General features: G+C 60.2%; 1 protein-coding gene across 30 annotated transcripts in view; it reads left to right on the top strand.

The window, feature by feature from the left end:
- The window catches only part of CACNA1G (calcium voltage-gated channel subunit alpha1 G), a gene marked incomplete at its 5' end in the record, with an annotated part of 61,755 nt that overhangs the window by 21,895 nt on the left and 20,428 nt on the right, over window positions 1-19,432 (top strand). For 20 of the 30 annotated variants that reach the window (XM_081218424.1, XM_081218406.1, XM_081218420.1 and 17 more), the window contains 13 exons: window positions 7,181-7,332; window positions 8,151-8,336; window positions 8,434-8,548; window positions 8,629-8,784; window positions 11,615-11,683; window positions 13,145-13,229; window positions 13,313-13,506; window positions 14,282-14,713; window positions 15,604-15,704; window positions 15,921-16,044; window positions 17,837-17,905; window positions 18,041-18,225; window positions 19,001-19,127. In XM_081218424.1, coding sequence (XP_081074550.1) covers window positions 7,181-7,332; window positions 8,151-8,336; window positions 8,434-8,548; window positions 8,629-8,784; window positions 11,615-11,683; window positions 13,145-13,229; window positions 13,313-13,506; window positions 14,282-14,713; window positions 15,604-15,704; window positions 15,921-16,044; window positions 17,837-17,905; window positions 18,041-18,225; window positions 19,001-19,127 — 1,995 coding nt within the window. The remainder of the gene's footprint in view (window positions 1-7,180; window positions 7,333-8,150; window positions 8,337-8,433; window positions 8,549-8,628; window positions 8,785-11,614; window positions 11,684-13,144; window positions 13,230-13,312; window positions 13,507-14,281; window positions 14,714-15,603; window positions 15,705-15,920; window positions 16,045-17,836; window positions 17,906-18,040; window positions 18,226-19,000; window positions 19,128-19,432) is intronic. The other 10 variants (XM_081218397.1, XM_081218417.1, XM_081218423.1 and 7 more) reach the window with 1 other exon arrangement.

Genomic DNA, 19,432 nt, shown 5'->3' on the forward strand with positions numbered 1-19,432 from the left:
TGGAGACAGAGGACAGATGCTTACACCCAGATGGGGGATTTCGGAGGGCTTCCCGAAGGAGGTGGTTTTTGAGGGTGGTCTTGAAAGATAAGTGGGATTGGTAGCTAAGGCCAGGAGCAGAGGGTTCCGGTGGAGGGACTGGGGGGGATTCTGGCAGCCTGGCCTGGGAATGCACCGTCGTTTTGCCTCCCCCACCTCACCCTGAGTTGTCTGAGCAGCAGTGAAGTGAGTCCAGCAGTGCTGTTGAAGCTGGAGCTTCCAGTTAGGTGTGGGCTGGTTTGGGGGAGGGACCCGGAGGCTATTTCTATCGTTCAGATCAGAGGCAATGAGGGCCCCCAGTATGGCGGAGGGGGAATGGAGTGAGTGGGTGGGGGCCCAGCCATTCCATTGCCAAGGTCTGTGCGCCCGGGCACCTGCTGCTAGAGGGATGAAGGAGAGGCATGAATCCTAGATAACTCCTAGGCTCCAAACCTGAATCCTGGAGAGGGATGGAGCCGGGAAGTCGGGAAAGGGGCAGGTTTGGGAGAGGAGGTGAGAGGGCTTGCTTTGGACTTGCCGCCCTTGAGCTGGCCTGGGCCATCCTGGGAAGGCTGTCAGACAGCTTGGCTCTCTGGGTGAAGAACAGGGCTTGGAAGGAGATTGTTTTGCTTCGTCCACACCCCAATGACATCTGGAGAGGTGGGAGATGGGGGGGCACAGGGTCAGGGAAGTAGAGGGAGGTAGTCGTCCGGCAGGCAGGAGGGGCTCGCAGCAGGCTCAGGTACTGCCCGCCTAGAGAGGAGGGCTGGGGAGAGGGTCCTTGGAGAGAGCTGGAGTGGTGGGGCCTGGGGTTCAGGCGTGAATAGGCCTGGATCCACGCGAAGGTTTCTGCTTTTAGGCAGGGGAAGGGATATTGGAGAGGTGAGGGAAACAGGGACAACTGATGGAATGAAATGGAGTCCAGGGGAGCATGGCGGGCGGGTGTGGGGTGGAGGTGCGGGTGGAGGGGGGGCTGGCTGCCTTCCTGGAGGGAAGAGAGATGAGTAGGTTGCAGGACCCAGAGCTGCCTGGGGGAGGGAAGTGGAGCCCCATGAAGCAGGAGGCCAGGTTGGGAGTGGGGATGGGGGCCAAGGAGAGGGAAAGGGTCTGAGGCAGCTCTTGGGGGTGAAAGATGGAGATCCAGCAATAGAGGAAGATGAATACCGGCACAGAGCAGCCCTTGGTCCCCCAGCAGGGTATTCCCCTGTCCAGTCAGCACAGTTTCGTGACTAGCAAAGCTCAGCAATTCGACAGCTGCAGCAGAGATGCAGAGGGGGTGGGGACTTACCTGGGCTGGAGCTGGCCAGACAGGAGGAGCCCTCTGAGATCTGTGGCCTGAGGGCGGCCTTTAAGTGGTCCACCACAACTGGGCAGAGAGACTGTGCAGGCGAGTGAGGGGCAGGGGCCACAGATCCAAAACTTTAAGTCACAGAAGCTTTGGGTTGACTGTCTGCAGGCTGAGCGAGCACTGTGGGTGCCTTGCACTTACTTGGCTTGTGTGTTCCCTTGGGGTGGCTCTGGGGAGCTGGCAGGAGACCACGGGGAGGGGCTAAAGTACCACTGGTTACGAGGCACTGGAGCGCAGTGACACCTAACAACGGGCCCAGGGGGCATGAGGGGCTAGAAGAACGTGCTGAGACATTCCAAGCTAGAGTGCTTCCAGGGGGACAGCGAAGTGCAAGGCCACGATCTGTGTGATGAGGCCTGTGAGGTCTAGAAACCTCTTGCCGCCCGGGCGCGCCCCGATTTCCCACACCTCCTTGGAGAAGGAGGAGAAGGGGGGAGGCCCCGCTGACCCAGTGACCCTCACCCCATCACTGCGGCCCACCTGGACCACCTCTTTTGGGTGTGGGATCAGCAGGCAGGACGGTCAAAGGCAGAGGTGAGGTGAGCTGAGGAGTCAGAATTGGGGAACAGGGATTTCAGGGTCCGTGGAACAGGTGGCAGCTGAGGAGGTGGGGGGCGAAGGTGGAGCTTGGCAGACCTCCCCTCAGGTCTGGTCTGGCTTGTCCCCACCTTGCACCTTCCCTGCAAAAGGCACATCCCTGTCTGCCAGAGCCGGCTCTCAGGCCTCGCGCCTGGACCGCTGCAGTATCCCCTAACGGGTCTCCACCTCTTTGTCTCTCCAAGCCATCCGCGCACTGCCACTACTGCAGCAGATTAATCTTCTTAATATACTGCTTTGCACGTCTCCCCCCTCCCCCCAGAAGCCTCATTGGCAGCACCATGGGCAGAGGCAAGTCCAGCCGGAGTCAAGGCGCGGAGCGGAGTCAGGGCCGGTCCGGCTGGGCCCCACCCACCTGGCAGCCTTGCTCCCCCGTGGTCCCTCCCACCCTCTGACCGGGGCGGACACTCGACCCTGGTCCTGGAGTATGTGCTCTGCACAGTCCTTGCTCTCCTCCTTTGCTCGCGCCGCTCTGGCCGGGGATGCCTTCCACGGGAGTTCTCCTCCCACTGCCCCCTCCCCACCGGCCCACTGCCCTCAGCTGGTTGGAGCTCCTGGGGCCCTTCTGGCGTCTGCGCACACGTGGTGCTTAGCTTCGGCCTTGCAGGCACTGTGTCCTGCCACATGCGAGGAGTGCTGCCACTGTCAGTGCCCACGGGGCCACCTGAGCAGGACTCTGGCCTGGGTGTTTTCACAGGCTTTAACTCCTATATTTGGCAGGGCAGCCTCGTCCCAAGGAGGTGTTACCCTGTTTAATAGAAGAGGCCCCTGGGAACCAGCAAGGTTAAAGGACTTGCCTGAGGTCACCCAGGTGCAAAGTCTCCGAGTTGGCAGGCCTCCTGCATTCAGGTTCCACCTCACCTCTTAGCACCATGAGCACTTTAAGGGTTAGTGGATGGAGGTGCTCTGGGTTTCAGGGGGGTCCTGGGGCTGGGAAGTATTGAGCAGTTTACCTGGGGCCCAGTGACTCCAAGCTGACAGGCTAAGGGGAGGGAAAGCGTTGGAAGATGGGAGATTTACAGTTAGCGTCGGCACAGAGGAGAGCCTGGGGCTTCTGGGTGGGAGAAGCTCAGGCTGCCTGGCCTCCACTCGCAGAAGCCCCCACTGGGCCTTGACCTTCGTGAACAGGAGGGAGGATGACCAGAGAAGGGACCACCTGGCGGCCTGATGGGCTTGTGTGGGTCTGTGTGGGCTGCCTGGGCGTGTGCGGGGTCAGCAGCATGGAGAGGTGTGGAGGGACGTGCAGCTGCACCTTGCTCAGCACCTTTCTAAGTGAGCGGCGTGACCTCCATCCGGTCACCACGCCTCAGAGCCTCAGTTTCCCTGCCGTCAAGGAGGCCCACGTCCCTCTTTTGTTTGGTGTGAGCAGGGAGGAAATGGACTCCTGGGAGGAAGGTAGTAGCAGTGCAGGGCCCGTGGAGGGCACTAGCAGAAGTTGGCTCCCACCCCGTCCCTTTGCAGCTGCAGTGGCTGTGATCACGGCTCTGGTCCCTGGGGCAACGGTGTTGCTAAGATTGAGTCTCTGTGTCCTCGTCCTGCATTTGCAGAACATTCCCAGCTTCCAATTTAGTAACTTGGACAGGCCTGGCTGTCTGTGGGAGGAGGACTTTTTCCCATGGATCATGGGGGATACCGGAGCCTCGGAAGGGAATAGGCATTGCCCCTAAGTGAGTGCAGTGAGGAGAGACAGGGAAGGCGGGGGTGGGGCAAGGGGGGGAGAGTGCCAGGCCCTCCTTTCGACCTGCTTCTTGGGTCCCACTGCCTCCTGGAGGCTGGCTGGGCGCGCTGCAGCTCCAGGCTTTGCCGCCACCCCTTTACGAGGGCAGTGACGGCAGGCCTTGGGGGAGCCCACACCATCCTTCTGATGAGGCTCTTGGTTGTTGCGCTGGCGGGTGAGTGCGTGTGTCCGTGTGCATCTGTGAGCCCTCAGGTACAGACTGTCGTAAGCCCTGTAGACAACACCAGGAAACGGTGAGAACACCCCTCCTCCACACGCCTGGTAGTAGTTGTACTTTAAGCATTCACTAATTAAGTAAATACATGATAGCAAAAGCTATAGTGCATTCACTATTTTATTAATTTTTGTTTCTGGCAGATTTTTTTTGATGTATAATTTATATGCCGTAATATTCACCCATTATCTCAGTTATGCTTTCAAACTCATTCTTTATTCATACATCTACGTTCATGTGAAATATAATTTTATATGTGTAAGAAGACACATTACATATTCAGTCCATCCCCGTGTCTGGGTTCACAGGCCCCTCACTGCACTCTTGGATCCTGACAGCCTACTATTATTGGACTCAGAGTAAGGGGGGATTGGGTCCCGCTCCCTGGCTCTCCCTGCCCTATGACTTTGTGCTGGTCATTCATCATCTTTTGACCGCTTTTGCTCACCTGCAAAACGAGGGTAGGGGGGCTGTTGTGTGGATGGTACAAGGTGAGACACACGTTGAACCTGGGAACCCACAGAGCATCGCACCACTGTGGCCTGTGCTTACCATCTTTCTCCAGTCCAAGGATGGACAACTGGGCAGACTGCAGAGTGACAGGGAGGCAGGTTCACTGACCATGGCTTTCTGAAACAGACTGGACTTGGAAGCAGAAAGTGGGAGATCCACTTAGTCAGGCGGAGGGTCTGAGCCCTGGGCTTTTTTTTTTTTTTTTTTTTTTGGCTGCATTGGGTCTTAGTTGCAGCATATGGGGTCTTCTTTGTGGCGCACGGGCTTCTCTCTAGCTGTGACGTGCGGGTTTTCTCTCTCTAGTTGTGGCACGCGGGCTCCAGAGTGCGTGGGCTCTGTAGTTTGCGGCACGCAGGTTTTCTCGTTGAGGCGCATGAGCTCAGTAGTTGTGGCGGGCGGGCTTAGCTGCCCCGCGGCATGTGGGGTCTTAGTTTCCCGACCAGGGATCGAACCCGCGTCCCCCGCATTGGAAGGCGGATTCTTTACCACTGGACCCCCAGGGAAGTCCCTGAGCTCTGGGATTTAATTGTCCTGACCATGGCCCCTTCCCCACCACCTGCACTGTGCTCCCGCTGGAGGGACCAAAGGTCCTGTCTCCCTGTGAACCCCATTTGCTAGGTCAGGTGGCATGCCCCCACTCACAGTCTGAGAGCAAAATCTCACTCAAGATCTGCTGGAGCAACGGGCTCCATGCCACACTGGCCCCCACGACAGCCACTCGCTCTCTGGACAGCTGGCTCTCGGCCCCGCCTGCTGACCCCGGCCCTGCTCCCCAGACCTGTCTTTGGAGAGAATCCATCCGTGGGCTGAGAGCTTCTCTCCTTCTAAGAAGCTGCTGAGCCCCCAAACGCCCCTCACCTGCCAGTCAATCAGAAGACCCTGCCTTCCAGCTCGAGCCCCTCCCACCCAGGCTGGCCACACATATTGGGGCCATTAGGATACATTTGGTTGTGCCCAGGGCCTGGCTCCATGCTTGGGTGACCTACCTGGGCAGCCGGCCAGAGGAGGCAGCTGGGTAAACAGGGGGAGGTGTCTGATGGACTAAGGGCTTCACTTGGTTATTTCATTCAAACTTCTTGAGTAGCTACTACGGATCTTGGGCTTTTGGGTGGTCAAGACACCTCATCAGGGGCTTCCCTGGTGGCGCAGTGGTTGAGAGTCAGCCTGCCGATGCAGGGGACGCGGGTTCGTGCCCCAGTCCGGGAGGATCCCACATGCCGCGGAGCGGCAGGGCCCGTGAGCCATGGCCGCTGAGCCTGCGCGTCCGGAGCCTGTGCTCCGCAACGGGAGAGGCCACAACAGTGAGAGGCCCGCGTACCGCAAAAAAAAAAAAAAAAAAAAGACACCTCATCAGGTGGGTAGTGGGCTCCACTGAGCCAATCATATCTCACTCTGCAGCTGCAGCCTGCACCCTGGCCGGGCCCCTCCCTTTCTCCCCAGACATGGCTCATTCCCTGGCTCGACCCTGTGATGACTTCCCCTTCCCTCTGCCTGGAGAGACCCCACTCACCCTCAAAGTTCATTTCAAGTGCTGCCTCCTGACTAAGGCTTTCCCAGGGTGTTCCTCCCTCACCTTCTCTCCCCTGAACTCCTGGATTTACTGTCTGGATAATTTATTTTGGCACCAAAGCATCTAAGGTCTCTTGTGGTTATTCAGCTGTTTTGTGTGTGTACAACTTGTTTCCAGCTAGACTCTGAGCTCCTAGGAGGCAGGGAGCACAGCTGGCATGCTTTTGCATACTTCGTGGATTTTACAGTACCTGGTGGATTATACAGTAGGTACTTAACATTGAAAGGGAGGAGGTACGTCATATTCTGCGCTGGAATAGCAGATGAAGTAAAGCTTGTCCTTAGTTCTGATGACTCTCTAGGTTGTATCCTCAGTCCCAATCCCAGACCCTGGGTAGGAGCATAAAAGTAATTACCAGAGAGGTTAAGGATCTTGCTGAAGGTCAGTCACACAGTGAGTTGACAGGATAGGCGGAGAATTAACCTGGGTGTCCTAGACTCAAGTAGCAGCTCCAGGTGCCACCTCACCTGTGACAACCCTTCCTGGGGTCTCCCTTCTGCTCATCAGTGTGTTTGTGTGTACATGCTTCTGTGTGCATGCACGCAGGTATTGCGTGTGTATACTTGTTCGTGTGTTTATGTATATGTGTGTGTGCATTTGTGTGTGTTTGTGTGTACCTGTAGGCAGTGTGTGCGTGTCTGGAAGAAAGCAACGTCGTCAACAGTTGTCCAAGAGAATGCTGCCAAGTCCACAGAGTAATTGTAGAGCCTGTGTGATTTGCATGTGGCTGTGTGACTGCGTATGTGTGTGAGGTCTTGGCAGTCACCCTCTGGTACCGGCCAGCATCGGTGCTCTGCTGGCCTGGGCCTGCTGAGCTGACATGGTAGTACAGAACAGGACGGGGCTCGGAGCACCCAGGAGGAGGTGGGCAGAACCCACAGCATAGGCCCCCCGTGAGCCTGTGGCCCCAGGGTCTGAAACTCAGAGCTGGAAATGGCCAGGGCCTGGGGGCTTCGTGCAGTGGCCACCCCTGAGTGCATTTTCTCATGGACCCTTTGGGGGAGGGTCCTCCCCATTAGCCTGAGCATTCAGCACCACTACTCCCCTCTCCCAACACCCCCACTCCCACCCACTGGCTTGCTGTGCCCTCTCCCCCTCTCCACGTGGCCAGGCGTTTGGGAGGACTGGGATGCAGGGCTCAGGGACAAGCCTTGGCTGCTTCATGCCCACCCTGTCCTCCAGCCTGAGGAGCTCACCAACGCCCTGGAAATCAGCAACATCGTCTTCACCAGCCTCTTTGCCCTGGAGATGCTACTGAAGCTGCTCGTGTATGGTCCCTTTGGCTACATCAAGAACCCCTACAACATCTTTGACGGCGTCATTGTTGTCATCAGGTACGACCGACCGCGCCTCTGCTGCCTCTTGCCTGAGGAATGTCCTCGGGGTAGCTTGGGGCAAGGAGCCACACAGCCTGTTCCTCTGGGGTGGAGGGATCTGGAATCAGGCCCCACTGACCCACAGGCTCTACACTCCCCCGGCTGAGGGTTCTCACGCCCCCAACGCTGCGCTCCACCCTCTCCCGAGGCCTTACCTTGCTCACCAGAACGTGGCCTCCTGTCCGCTTTGGCTGGGCCCCTCGGAAGTCTTTTCTCTCGTTTGCACTCCTTGTCTTCGACCCCATGCAGACCTCGGGTGGGCAAGGACTGGGGAGTTGGCTTTGGAGAGGAGCTGGAAGAGGTGTAAAGCCCAGCCAGCTGTCCCTGCTTACAAAGCGCTTGGAGACTGTCGCAGACGCTGGCAACTTGCTGTAGGGTTTCCAAGACCTTGGGAAAGTGTTCCACTGCCCCCCACACCCCCCAGGCCCTGGGCCAGAAGAACTGCTTTATTGGAATTGGCTTTAGATTTCATTAGAGGAGAACAAAGCAAACATTCCAGAACTGGAGGTGCTGCATTGGCCGACTGAGGGAGAGGACTGGCCTAGAGGGGAGGGTGGGGAGGGCTGGAGCTGTCACCCAGACCTTCGAGCTCCTGCCTGGAGGCCCAAGGGCCCCTTGCTGCCCGCTTTCCCAGTGCTGGTCAGTCCAGACCCTCAGGTGCTGCTGGGCCCTCCTAAAGGACGGGGCAGGAGGAGGGTGAGTATGCAGCGGTCTCAGGCTCAGGCTCAGGCTCAGGCTTAGGCTCTGGCCACCCGCCCCTCCCCCGCCCCTTGCAGCGTGTGGGAGATCGTGGGCCAGCAGGGGGGCGGCCTGTCGGTGCTGCGGACCTTCCGCCTGATGCGGGTGCTGAAGCTGGTGCGCTTCCTGCCGGCGCTGCAGCGGCAGCTCGTGGTGCTCATGAAGACCATGGACAACGTGGCCACCTTCTGCATGCTGCTCATGCTCTTCATCTTCATCTTCAGGTGAGGCAGGTGTAGCATCCGTGCCGGCGGGATGAGGGCCTGAGGGGCAGGGTTTGCTGGGGCCCTGATCCCCAGCCTGTGGCTCCTATGTCTTCAGCATCCTGGGTATGCATCTTTTTGGCTGCAAATTTGCATCTGAGAGGGATGGGGACACGCTGCCGGACCGGAAGAATTTTGACTCCCTGCTCTGGGCCATCGTCACTGTCTTTCAGGTGCCAGGGTAACAGGGCAGGGTGGGCAGGGTGGTGGGGTGCCCCCGGCGAAGGCCCTGACTCCCGTCCTCGGCCGGCAGATCCTGACCCAGGAGGACTGGAACAAGGTGCTGTACAACGGCATGGCCTCCACGTCATCCTGGGCTGCCCTGTACTTCATTGCCCTCATGACCTTTGGCAACTACGTGCTCTTCAACCTGCTCGTTGCCATTCTGGTGGAGGGCTTCCAGGCGGAGGTAACCCCCTGCCCTCAGCAGTCCACTTCCAGGAGGAATCGGCGGCCCCGCTGGAGCTGTGGTGTCCTGGGAGGTTCTGCAGGATGTGCCCCTCAGACTAGGCTGGGGACCTAGGAGTGGGAGTTCTGGGGTTCAGGCAGCCCCTCGGCACTCGAGAGACCCGGTGGTTGTTGCGGCAGAGCGTCTCTGGATCCAAGGTTAGCTGCCGAGTGGGCTTGCCCCACAAAGCCGGCTAGGTGCTCCCCTAGAGAGCTGGACGGGATGAGTGCTGGCACACGGTGCAGCTGGATCCCTGAGCACAGGTGCGCTCGGGGACATCTGGAGGGAACCCATCTGAGCCGAGGGGTGGGGGAAGCTTGCAAGCAAGTCATCTGAGCTTTGGCTGAGCTGGTGAAGATGCCACCAGCGCCCGGGCAGGGCTGAGCTGCCCAGGGTGAGAAATGAGCCCAATTAGCTGCCGGCATGACAGAGATGAGCATCCTATTTCCAGCCCAGTCTCCATCACCTTCGTCACAGGCAGCGTCATCAATTAGTATTGATTTCCATTGATCCCGGCCTTGTCCTGCCAGGACACAGCCTCTGCCTGAAGGGCTGCACCCCCCTCTGCTCCCTTAGCTCAGTCCCTCTTCCCACCCAAGCCCCAGGCCCGGCCCAGCATCCCAGCACCTAGCACAGGGCAGGTCGACTCAACCTAGAAATGCTCCAGGTTGGGTGTGGAGAAGCTCTCGGTCCAGTTCTCTCTGGGTGACCCGGATGGAAACTCCCGCTGCGGCCTGGTCTATAAATACCCAGCACACGGTGGAAAAACAAAAATCTATTTTCTGACTCTTTCCCAGCCTTGCGAGGGAAGGCCGTTCCCCCGTGGGCTGGGCTGGACTGGTGGGTGCGGGTGTCTCTCTCCCTCACTGGCCTCCTCCGGTTGTAACTCCATAGTTACCCATTATCGCATTTCCTCCCCCGCTGGGGGGCAGGGAGGGCAGGCGGGCCCTGCCTCGGGTGATGGCTGGGCCTCTTGACGGGAGGGAGGGACATGGCTACTCCCCCTGGGATGGGACATTTGTTTGGGGTCTCCCTGGGGCCTGAAGGGTTAAGGGTGCCAACGTGCTCCCACAAGAATCAAGGTCTGTCTGGAGACCCACCACTTGGCCACTGCTCTCGGCCTGTGGGAAGAGGAGCTGAGTGGGGACAGGGGTCCTGCAGCCCCTCCAGACCACAGTTCCTGACAGCTAACATTCTCGCAGAAAAATTCCTGTGGAGCTCTGTGGAAATGGAAAATACCCCAAGCCTATCTCCTGCCCTCAAGTGGCAGTTCAGCCAGCTCGGCAGTCTTGGAAATGCCCAGCACGGGCAGCAGCCCCCCATCACTGGTCCTTCCAGCAGACACCTTGTTAAACCGAGAGCCGCTGAGCCGGCCTGGTTGCTAGGCAGCGGCAAAGCCTGCGTGTGGGAATGGAGAGCAGCCTGGCCTTTGGGCCTGGCCTGGTCACTCTGGCCCTGCTGGGGGCTTGTGGCTGCCCCAGCCTGAGGGATTGGCCAGGGCCTGGGGCCATACCCTCCTCGACAAGTGCCTGGGAGAGAGCCTCACTCGGGGGCATGATGCTTTGGGTCTGGGGTGGGACGGAGAAAAGATTTCAGAATCAGCCCCTCTTCAAGGGGGTGGGGGCAGCGGCATGGCCCTGAAGTGCCCGTGTGAGGAGCCGGACCAGCTTCTCACTGTCCTGTAAAGCCCTGGGTCGGGGGAGGGGTTGGTCACTCGGTGCCAGTGGCCTGGACACCTCCCGCGGCACCTGCCCTCAGCTGTACGGAGTTTCAGGGGGCACACGTGTGGCTCTGAGGGAGCCCCACCATCCGGCAGAAGAGGCTGGCTTTTGCTGTTGTGATGACCTGCTTTTTTACAAACGAGACAACCTCCCTCAGTGGAAGCTGTGGCCACCCCCATTTTGTTGGGCGTCACCAGCAGGAGGCCTCAAGGGTGGCCCCCTGCTGGCCTTGCCACCCTGCCAAGAGGTGGGAGGGGGTCGCCGAGAGGACCAGGCCAGCTGGGCTGTTTATACCCTGACTTGCAGGGGGTGGCGCCCTGAATCCCTGTATATTTATCACCTGCACACTTAACTAAATGAACAGGCAGCAGGCTCTGTGTGAGGCCGTTCACTGACATCGAACAACACTGGAGCCGCCATCCCAGTGTCACTTGTCACATCCCATCCCGGTAGGAGCATTCTGATTTGGAGTGAGGACTGGAGAGGCCTGCTCTTGCTCCGGCCTTTTGTCTCCGCCCCCACCTCTGACTTCCGTCCACCCCTCCTTCCCACCCTCCCGGCCGGCTGCTTCAGAGCCAGGGAGAGGTGAGCTGGAGACTCAGGTACGAGGCCCAGATGCATCTCTTAGTCTCTGTGTGACTTGGGGCAGTTTTCTGAACTTCTCCAAACCTCAGGAGCTTTCTCTAAGATGGTTCTAGCTGCACCTCCTTCCCACCCGGAGAGGAGGTAAGCTAGTGTTAATGAAGCAGTTGAGCGATGCCTGCCGCGCCCCCGTGAATGACAGCTGGTATTATCAGCATTAAGGGAGGGTCCCGGCTCCTTCCCTGCCCTTGCTCCCATCTCTGTGGCCTCGGCCCTCGCCCTTCAGATTCATTCCGGCTCCAGGGCCTGTGGTTGAATTCTGGAAGGCCACACTGTTCCCTTTCTCCTCCTCCCCCACCCCGTGTCTCAGTTCCCCCACCGCTGGGTTTGCACCCCTCCTTTTCTTCCTCCTCTTTCGACACTGCTGCTGTTTGAAAGCCCGGCGCCTGTAACCAGCGCCCGTCCCCTGCCTCCCCCTCTCCCTGTAGGAAATCAGCAAACGGGAAGATGCGAGTGGACAGTTAAGCTGTATTCAGCTGCCTGTCGACTCCCAGGGGGTAGGTATGCGATCATGAGTCGGCATGCCCCCCGTGCCCCATGCCCCCATTCTGCCTCCGTGTCTGTGCTTGTGCTCACGCTCAGCTGCTGTGCAACCTGTGGTGGCCATGGTGGTCCTTGGTGTCGTGAGGTGTGCTTTGATTTTAAGTCCCTTCCCCCTCGAGGACACTTGAGGGGAGGGCCTCCGTGCCTCTGCCCTGTTCACCCGCAAAGGGCACCAATCCGTCCCACCAGACCAGTGGATGGGCCGGAGAAGGAAGGGACTTAGAATCCTCTGTGTGCACGTGTGTGGTACACCGCATGTGTGTACCTCCACTGCGGTCCCCGAGGAGTCTGGGTCGTCGGGCCTCGGTGGAGTCGGGATTTGTGGCCGCAGACCATGCTCCCCCGTCTCTCTCCTCTCCCCCTTGCCTTGAGCCTCGGTGGGAGACCCCACAAGCTGTCTCAGCTCAGAACAAGGCTTTGGAGGATGTGGGGGTGGGGGTGCCTCTTGCCAGAATGTACCAGAATTTAAAATCTACTTCTGTGTCTCTGGCCCCTTGACCACCCAGAAGGTCCAGCAGGTACTCAGGGGCATGCTCCTCCCCTGGCCCCCACACTGAGCCTGTGCCCTGCTGTTTCCTGCACTGGCACCAGAATTCGGGCAAAGCCAGGGCTGCCATGGGACACCATGGTGCTGCACATCCCAAGCAGCCCCCTGGAGATCCCACTTGATAATTAAAGGCCTCGTTAGGGATGTAAACTGAGTTAATGAAAATGATCCCCTGAGATGCCAATTACGCAATATTTATGTCCTTATCAAAAGTAGCAATCAAGTATTTCTTAATAACTTCTTAAGGAGAAGTGTGTAATTACTGGGGAACCTACTGACCTGCTAAGGAGGAAGAAAAAACTGTCCCAGAGACAGAGAGAGAGGTAAAAATGGGGCCAGGGGAGAAGGTGGGGGCTTGGGGGAAGACGGAGGAAAGAAGTAGAGGGACGGAAGTGGCATCCTTGGGCTGAGCTGCTCTGTCTGGGGTCCTTCAATTTTTCTCTGGGGCCTTGGGTCTGAGGCTCAGGGGAGGGCAGCCTGGAGGGAAAGCAGAGGGCACAAGTGGCCTTTGGAAGTGAGGCTCTAGTGACTCCTTCACTCAGGTCCCCAGCTCCCTCTGGCCTGTGCCACCTGCCTGCCAGGCTATCCCCTCTCCCCTCAGCCATTCTTGAAGCCAGTCCCAGCCATGATGGTTGTGCGGTGGGTTCTGGGGATAGCCGTGGGCTTCTCTGAGGTATCACAGGCCCTTGAGAGCCCTGGGCCCCAAGCCTGGGTGGTCTGGCCTGAGCCAGTGCATGCCTCGTGCCGTGGTTGCTGGTTCCTTGCGGCCTATATGTGGTGTGTGCGTGTGAAGACAGGGAGACCTCGGTCCACACTACCAACACCTGCCCGGCCAGGTTCCTAATGGCCCGCTGCTCTCCCACCCTAGGGAGATGCCACCAAGTCCGAGTCAGAGCCCGATTTCTTCTCGCCCAGCCTGGATGGCGATGGGGACAGGAAGAAGCGCTTGGCCTGTGAGTATCTCTCTGCGGGGGCAGCCCCTGGCTCTAGGCCAGCCTTGAGTGGACTCAGGGTCTCTCCGTCTCTCCCCCTGCAGTGGTGTCTCTGGGAGAGCACCCGGAGCTGCGGAGGAGCCTGTTGCCCCCTCTCATCATCCACACGGCCGCCACACCCGTGTCGCTGCCCAAGAGCTCCAGCACTGGCCTGGCCGAGGTTCTGGGCCCTGCGTCCCGCCGCGCCAGCAGCAGTGGGTCGGCCGAACCAGGGGCACCCCACGAGATGAAGTCACCGGTAGGGGGTGCATGTGGGGGCCCGACAGTGGGAGATGTACAGACATCAGGAGGGAAGAGAGGTGGAATGGGCAGGCCCGAGGAGACAGCCCCAGAGCCACTGGGTTAGACAAGGCCCAGCGGGCGTCAGCAAGGCTGGTAATGCAGGCAGGCGCAGGAGCCTTGGCCCTGGGGGCAAAAGAGCAGGGTTCTAATTCTATTTCTTCTGTTCCCCGAGTGTCCTTGGATGAGACTCATTTCCCTCTGTAAAATGGGAGGGAATGCCTCATCTTAATAATAGCAAACCCCATCCAGTTACTGATTCTGTGCCAGACACTGTTCTAGACATTGCTTATAAGTGTTCTTAATGCGTGTGATACTCACAGCAACCATCTGGTAGGTACCAATATTATCCCCATTTTTCAGACGGGGACCTGAGTCTCAGACTGTGGGAAGCTCCACAGTGAGCAGGCGACAGAGCCAGCATTTTAATCCAGGAGGTTGGTGTCAGGGCCCATGCTCTCACTGTGGTTTCATCCTGCCACTCACCTAAATGAGGAATAGGTGCTAGGGTCATGTCGCTTTTACAGATGAGGAGCTGAGACACGGAGAGGGTTAGTGACTTGCCCAAGGTCGCACAGATGGTGTGAGTCCAGGCATCCAGGTCCAGGGCTCCTGCTCATACCTCTGTACCTGATGTGAGGCCACAGAGGCTCACGGGAGCCAGGATGCATGTGAAGGGGCATGGGGCCATGAGGTCCTGGCTGAGACCGCTCTCCCCTCTGTTCGGCCCCCAGCCGAGCGCCCGCAGCTCCCCACACAGTCCCTGGAGCGCAGCGAGCAGCTGGACTAGCAGGCGCTCCAGCCGGAACAGCCTGGGCCGCGCCCCCAGCCTGAAGCGGAGGAGCCCGAGTGGGGAGCGGAGGTCCCTGTTGTCGGGCGAGGGCCAGGAGAGCCAGGATGAGCAGGAGAGCTCGGAAGAGGAGCGCGCCAGCCCACCGGGCAGCGACCGCCGCCACAGGGGCTCCCTGGAGCGGGAAGCTAAGAGCTCCTTTGACCTGCCGGACACACTGCAGGTGCCCGGGCTGCACCGCACAGCCAGTGGCCGCAGCTCAGCCTCTGAGCACCAGGATTGCAACGGCAAGTCAGCTCCAGGACGCCTGACCCGGGCCCTGCGGCCCGACGATCCCCCACTGGATGGGGACGATGGCGATGACGAGGGCAACTTGGTGAGGCCCCTGTGGGCACAGTGACCTCTCACCCCTGACCTTGAGTGAGGGGAGCTGTGCCTGACCTGGTGCAGGACTGGACAACCCCCTCCCAGTTGTATGGCATTCAGGGAGTTACCATCACGCCCAAAGGATCTCGAGGGATATCATCCCTGAAGCCAGGCTCCAAACAGCCCCCTTCTCCCTCTGCCCATCCCACCAAGCCCCAGATCCTTGTCATGCCTGGGTCTGCAGCTCTGCATCCTTGGTGGATAAGAATGGCTTCGGGCAGATGTGTATGAATCTTTCATGGCCTCCCACTGTGACCCAGAAAGACCCATCACTCAGCTCTCCAAACTGATACCCTCCTCTGTCCCCCTCTCTCATCTCTACCTCATCACAGGCCTTGAGCTCACACCCACTTTTACCCATTCACCCTTTTCCCAACCCCCTCACCACCACCGTTAACCCTGGGGATGGGGCTCAGGGGCCTGGGACCCCAGGGTTAGCATGTGAGAAAGGTCCAGTGTCTCCTCATGCCAGGTGTGCCTTCGAACGGGCAGCTGTGACGGGGACAGTGTCTGATAATTGATGTGGCTTCCAAGCCCAGCGGGGAGGGAAGGAGGGAACGCAGGCAGGGGGCTGGGCTGGAGGCAGAGACGGGAAGAGAGGAGAGCCTGGGGGAAGCGAGGGGTTGGGGAGATGAAGGAAGTGAGGCACACTCAGGGGCTGAGGGGGGCTTTGGGGAGATGCTGAGGTGGTTCTAAGAATACAGGAAGAGAAACCAGGCATAGGCCTGGGCCAGAGTGGAGAGGGTAGAGCAGGCGTGAGGGCCACGGGGCCGCGGAGGAACCAGGGATCAGGAACTTGGAGGCCTGGCCCTGCTCACATCCCGGGCCATCCTTCTACAGAGCAAAGGGGAAAGGATGAGAGCGTGGGTCCGGGCCCGGCTCCCTGCCTGCTGCCTGGAGCGAGACTCCTGGTCTGCCTACATCTTCCCTCCTCAGTCAAGGTCAGCAAGAGGGTCCCTGACCTGCTCCCCAACCTCTCCTTCTCCTGGGAAATTCTCCTGCGACTCCATCCCGGGGATGCTAGAAGTGTCCCCTGACGTGGGGGAGGATGAGAGCGGGGCCTGGGGATGGGAGGGCCCAGGACGGGTGGGGGCGGTGCCCCTGACTGCGGCCCCCCCTCCACCCCCCACTCAGCCTTTGCCTCTGTCCCGGAGCAGGTTCCGCCTCCTGTGCCACCGAATCATCACCCACAAGATGTTCGACCACGTGGTCCTCGTCATCATCTTCCTCAACTGCATCACCATCGCCATGGAGCGCCCCAAGATCGACCCCCACAGTGCTGTGAGTCACTGGGGCTGACACAGCGGCTGCTGAGCGCCTGCTTGGTGCCCAGCCCTCCCGGATTAGCGGGTTAGCAACCCATGCAGCGAGCCAGGCGGGCAGGGAGGCCCAGAGAGACACGGAGGCAGGGAGCCAGGAATGTCTCTGACTCTGAGCCGTGCAACTGATGCCCCAGAATGCCTCCTGCATCCCTCGCCGGCCTCCGTTTCCCTCTGTGACACAGCAGCCAGTTGGGGGAGGGGGCCTTGCTCCTTGCCTGGGGAAAAGTGAGCTTCGTCGCACCCAGCTGTTTGCAGATGGCCTGTTCTCGTGCGCCAGGGGCTTGTGAGGCCTGTATGTGAGTCAGTGAGTGTCATGGTGAGGCCAACAGTGAGACTGGCCCTGGCCGGGCTGAGTGGCAGAGGGTCTCCAGGACCTGGTGACTGACGGGGAGGCATCCTGCCCAACCTGCCCCATTGGTGGCGCCGCGTCGAGGAGGGAAGCTGCCCTTTGCTCCTCAGGGTACAGCCAGGCCACAGACAAGTAGGGTTTCAGGGGCATTTGGAGGAGCCCTGGTCACTTCTGCTTGGCCGTGAACCTGCCAGTCCTCCTCGAAAGGAGAGGCGAGGCCATGGGCCGGCGTATCTGGACATACTCCCCCGGGCCTGACCTCTTCAGGATGGGCCCAGCCGGCCCTGGGAGCTGTCTCTCCCCAGCCTGGCATCACAGCCTGTCGCCCCACAGTGATCCAGGTCCTAGAAGGGTGGGGGGCTCTGCCGCCCCTTGGAGGTGGTCTCCGCCCCTCCTTGCTGCCGCGCATAACATTGTTCAGTGTTCGACATTGCTGGGGCTTCTGTTTTCCATTAGGGTGGGCTCCAGTCAGGCCAGCGTGGTGGGGTGGTGGTGGTGACGGGAGCCTGGGGAGTGGAGGGCCAGCCTAGGAGGAGGTGAGAGAGCACAGCACTGGGGACCCCCACACTGGCCCCCCCGTCTGCCTCCGGCCCAGGGCCCTGCCTCAGAGCTCACTGTGGCCACGTCTCTCCCCCAGCTTCCCACTCAGCCCCTCCATCCCTAGCTGTGTCACGTGTGTGCTTCTCCCTCTCCCCTTCCGCTGCTTCTCACTCCCTCTGACACTCACACTTCGCCTCCCGCCTCTCCAGCTCTCTATACCCCTCTCTTGGCCGCCCAGCGATGGAATCTGCCCACAGATACCAGGGGATTGGGTCCCCTTCCTTCCTGCCCTGCTTCACCCTATGCCTGGCATAAATATGGTGCCTGGGGATGCACAGCCTGTCCTCAGGCCCCCAGCTTGCCCTGCGGCTCCTTTTCTGGGGCACACGGCAGGGAAGCAAGTACGTGGAGCAGAGGGGAGTAGGCTGGGGCGTCAAGAGATGAAGCTAAATCCTGCTCCAGTTTTAAGAAAGGAATTGGTGAATAGGGCCTGAGACGTGGGGCTCAGATGACAGCGCTGCGGTGGGCAGCACTTTCCCCTCAAGGCCGCTCGGGGAGGTAGTGGGGGGGCGGTTCTGCTCAGGGGCAAGAGTGGGACTGTGGCCAGAGCTGCAAGTGAGTCAGGGGGCTCGACGCTGGCTCCGCGCGCGCGCGTGCGTGCGTGCGTGCGTGTGCGTGTGTGTGTGTGTCTGAGCGGGGGGGGGGGTGGGAGAGCAGGAAGGAGATGGTCTGCTTTGCTGGGAGAGTTGGGGGGGTTTGTTCTGAGTCAGACATTGGAGGCAGCTCCTGGCTTCCGTGTGCAGAGCAGACATGGCCCGAGGAGGGGCTCCCCGTGGCAACACCTGCCTGCTCTCTCTTACAGGAACGCATCTTCCTGACCCTCTCCAATTACATCTTCACCGCGGTCTTTCTGGCTGAGATGACAGTGAAGGTGATGTGGGGTCGGCGTTGGTTTGGAGCCATCTGGCGCTCGGTGGGGGTGGAGAGCCTGGGTCACAAATGGAGGGCAGGGCTGGGGACTGACTGCAGGGAGGTGGCAGTGCCGGTGACGCACGGGCGTCCTCAGGTGGTGGCGCTGGGCTGGTGCTTCGGGGAGCAGGCCTACCTGCGCAGCAGCTGGAACGTGCTGGATGGGCTGCTGGTGCTCATCTCCATCATCGACATCCTGGTGTCCATGGTCTCCGACAGCGGCACCAAGATCCTGGGCATGCTGAGGGTGCTGCGGCTGCTGCGAACCCTGCGCCCGCTCAGGTGCCCTGGGCAGGCACACCCCCACGGCCAGCACCCCACCTGCCCCTGCTTCCTGCCTGTGACCCCGCAGGGAGCCCTGTCCCCCACCCCAGACACCGCTTCTCGCTGGGCTTAACTGCGGCCCCAGCAGTCTCCCTCCACGGGCCCCCCTCAGTGACCCCCGCCACGTGACACACTCCTGCAGGGCACAGCACCAGTGGCCACAGGCAGGGCCCTCACATCCTTCAGCTGCAGCTCTCCCTAGGGTGGTGCCCTCAGGGGTGACACTGGCCCTCCCCATGAACTGACACACTTTGTTTCCTGCCCCCCCTCTTCCCACCGCACCCCCCGTCCCAGGGACTACCCACCCGGTAACACTGGTAGCCGGGGATCTCACCAAGAAGGCAGTCACCCCGACCCCCACCCAGAGTCGGGAATTCCGTGGGTGGGGACGCGAACGGGGTGGATACTGACGGACCAGCGCGGGTTTTCCTGGCTGTGATGATCCACCTCCCACCCCTTCCGCCCCTGCCTGCCCTCTATGTGCTCCGCACGAGTTTATCTCCCCATCCCCACAACACACTGCGTCCCTGGGTTGAATCAGCGCCCCAGCCCCATCAGGTAATCCTCTGACAGCCTGGCAGTGGAGGTGGAGGTCTCGGGGTGGGGTGGGGGGTGTCTGTACTGTGAGCCCAGAGTGTCAACCTCTTCCCTGCACTAGAGCCCAGGATGGGGGGGAGTGGCAAGCTAGGGCACGGGGCCGGGAGCCCCTCTCACCTCCCCCCTCCCTCCGCAGGGTGATCAGCCGGGCGCAGGGGCTGAAGCTGGTGGTGGAGACGCTGATGTCCTCGCTGAAGCCCATCGGCAACATCGTGGTCATCTGCTGTGCCTTCTTCATCATTTTTGGCATCCTGGGGGTGCAGGTTTGTGGGGGTCTGGGGCCAGCTGTCAGCAGAACCCTGAGGACTTGGCCTTCCTCTTGGCCCTGGGATGCTGCGGCTCCAGGGGCTGCCGCCACCTTTATCCCAGAAAAGCATAAATAGGGATGCTTCCCTCGAAGCCCGAGGCCTCAGGCCCCTTTGCCTCCTGGGCATTCTGGAGAAAACTGGGAGCCTGGAAGAGGCCACCACGGGGAGAGGGCCTCGGGCTCTGGCCAGTGCCCACGCAGGCTGCCGCTCTGCCCTCTCACGCGCCACTCCAAGCGCAGGCGCTGGCCTCGGCCCACAGT

The sequence above is a fragment of the Mesoplodon bidens genome (genome assembly GCF_964165515.1).
Source record: "Mesoplodon bidens genome assembly, chromosome: 19".
Taxonomy (NCBI): domain Eukaryota; kingdom Metazoa; phylum Chordata; class Mammalia; order Artiodactyla; family Ziphiidae; genus Mesoplodon; species Mesoplodon bidens.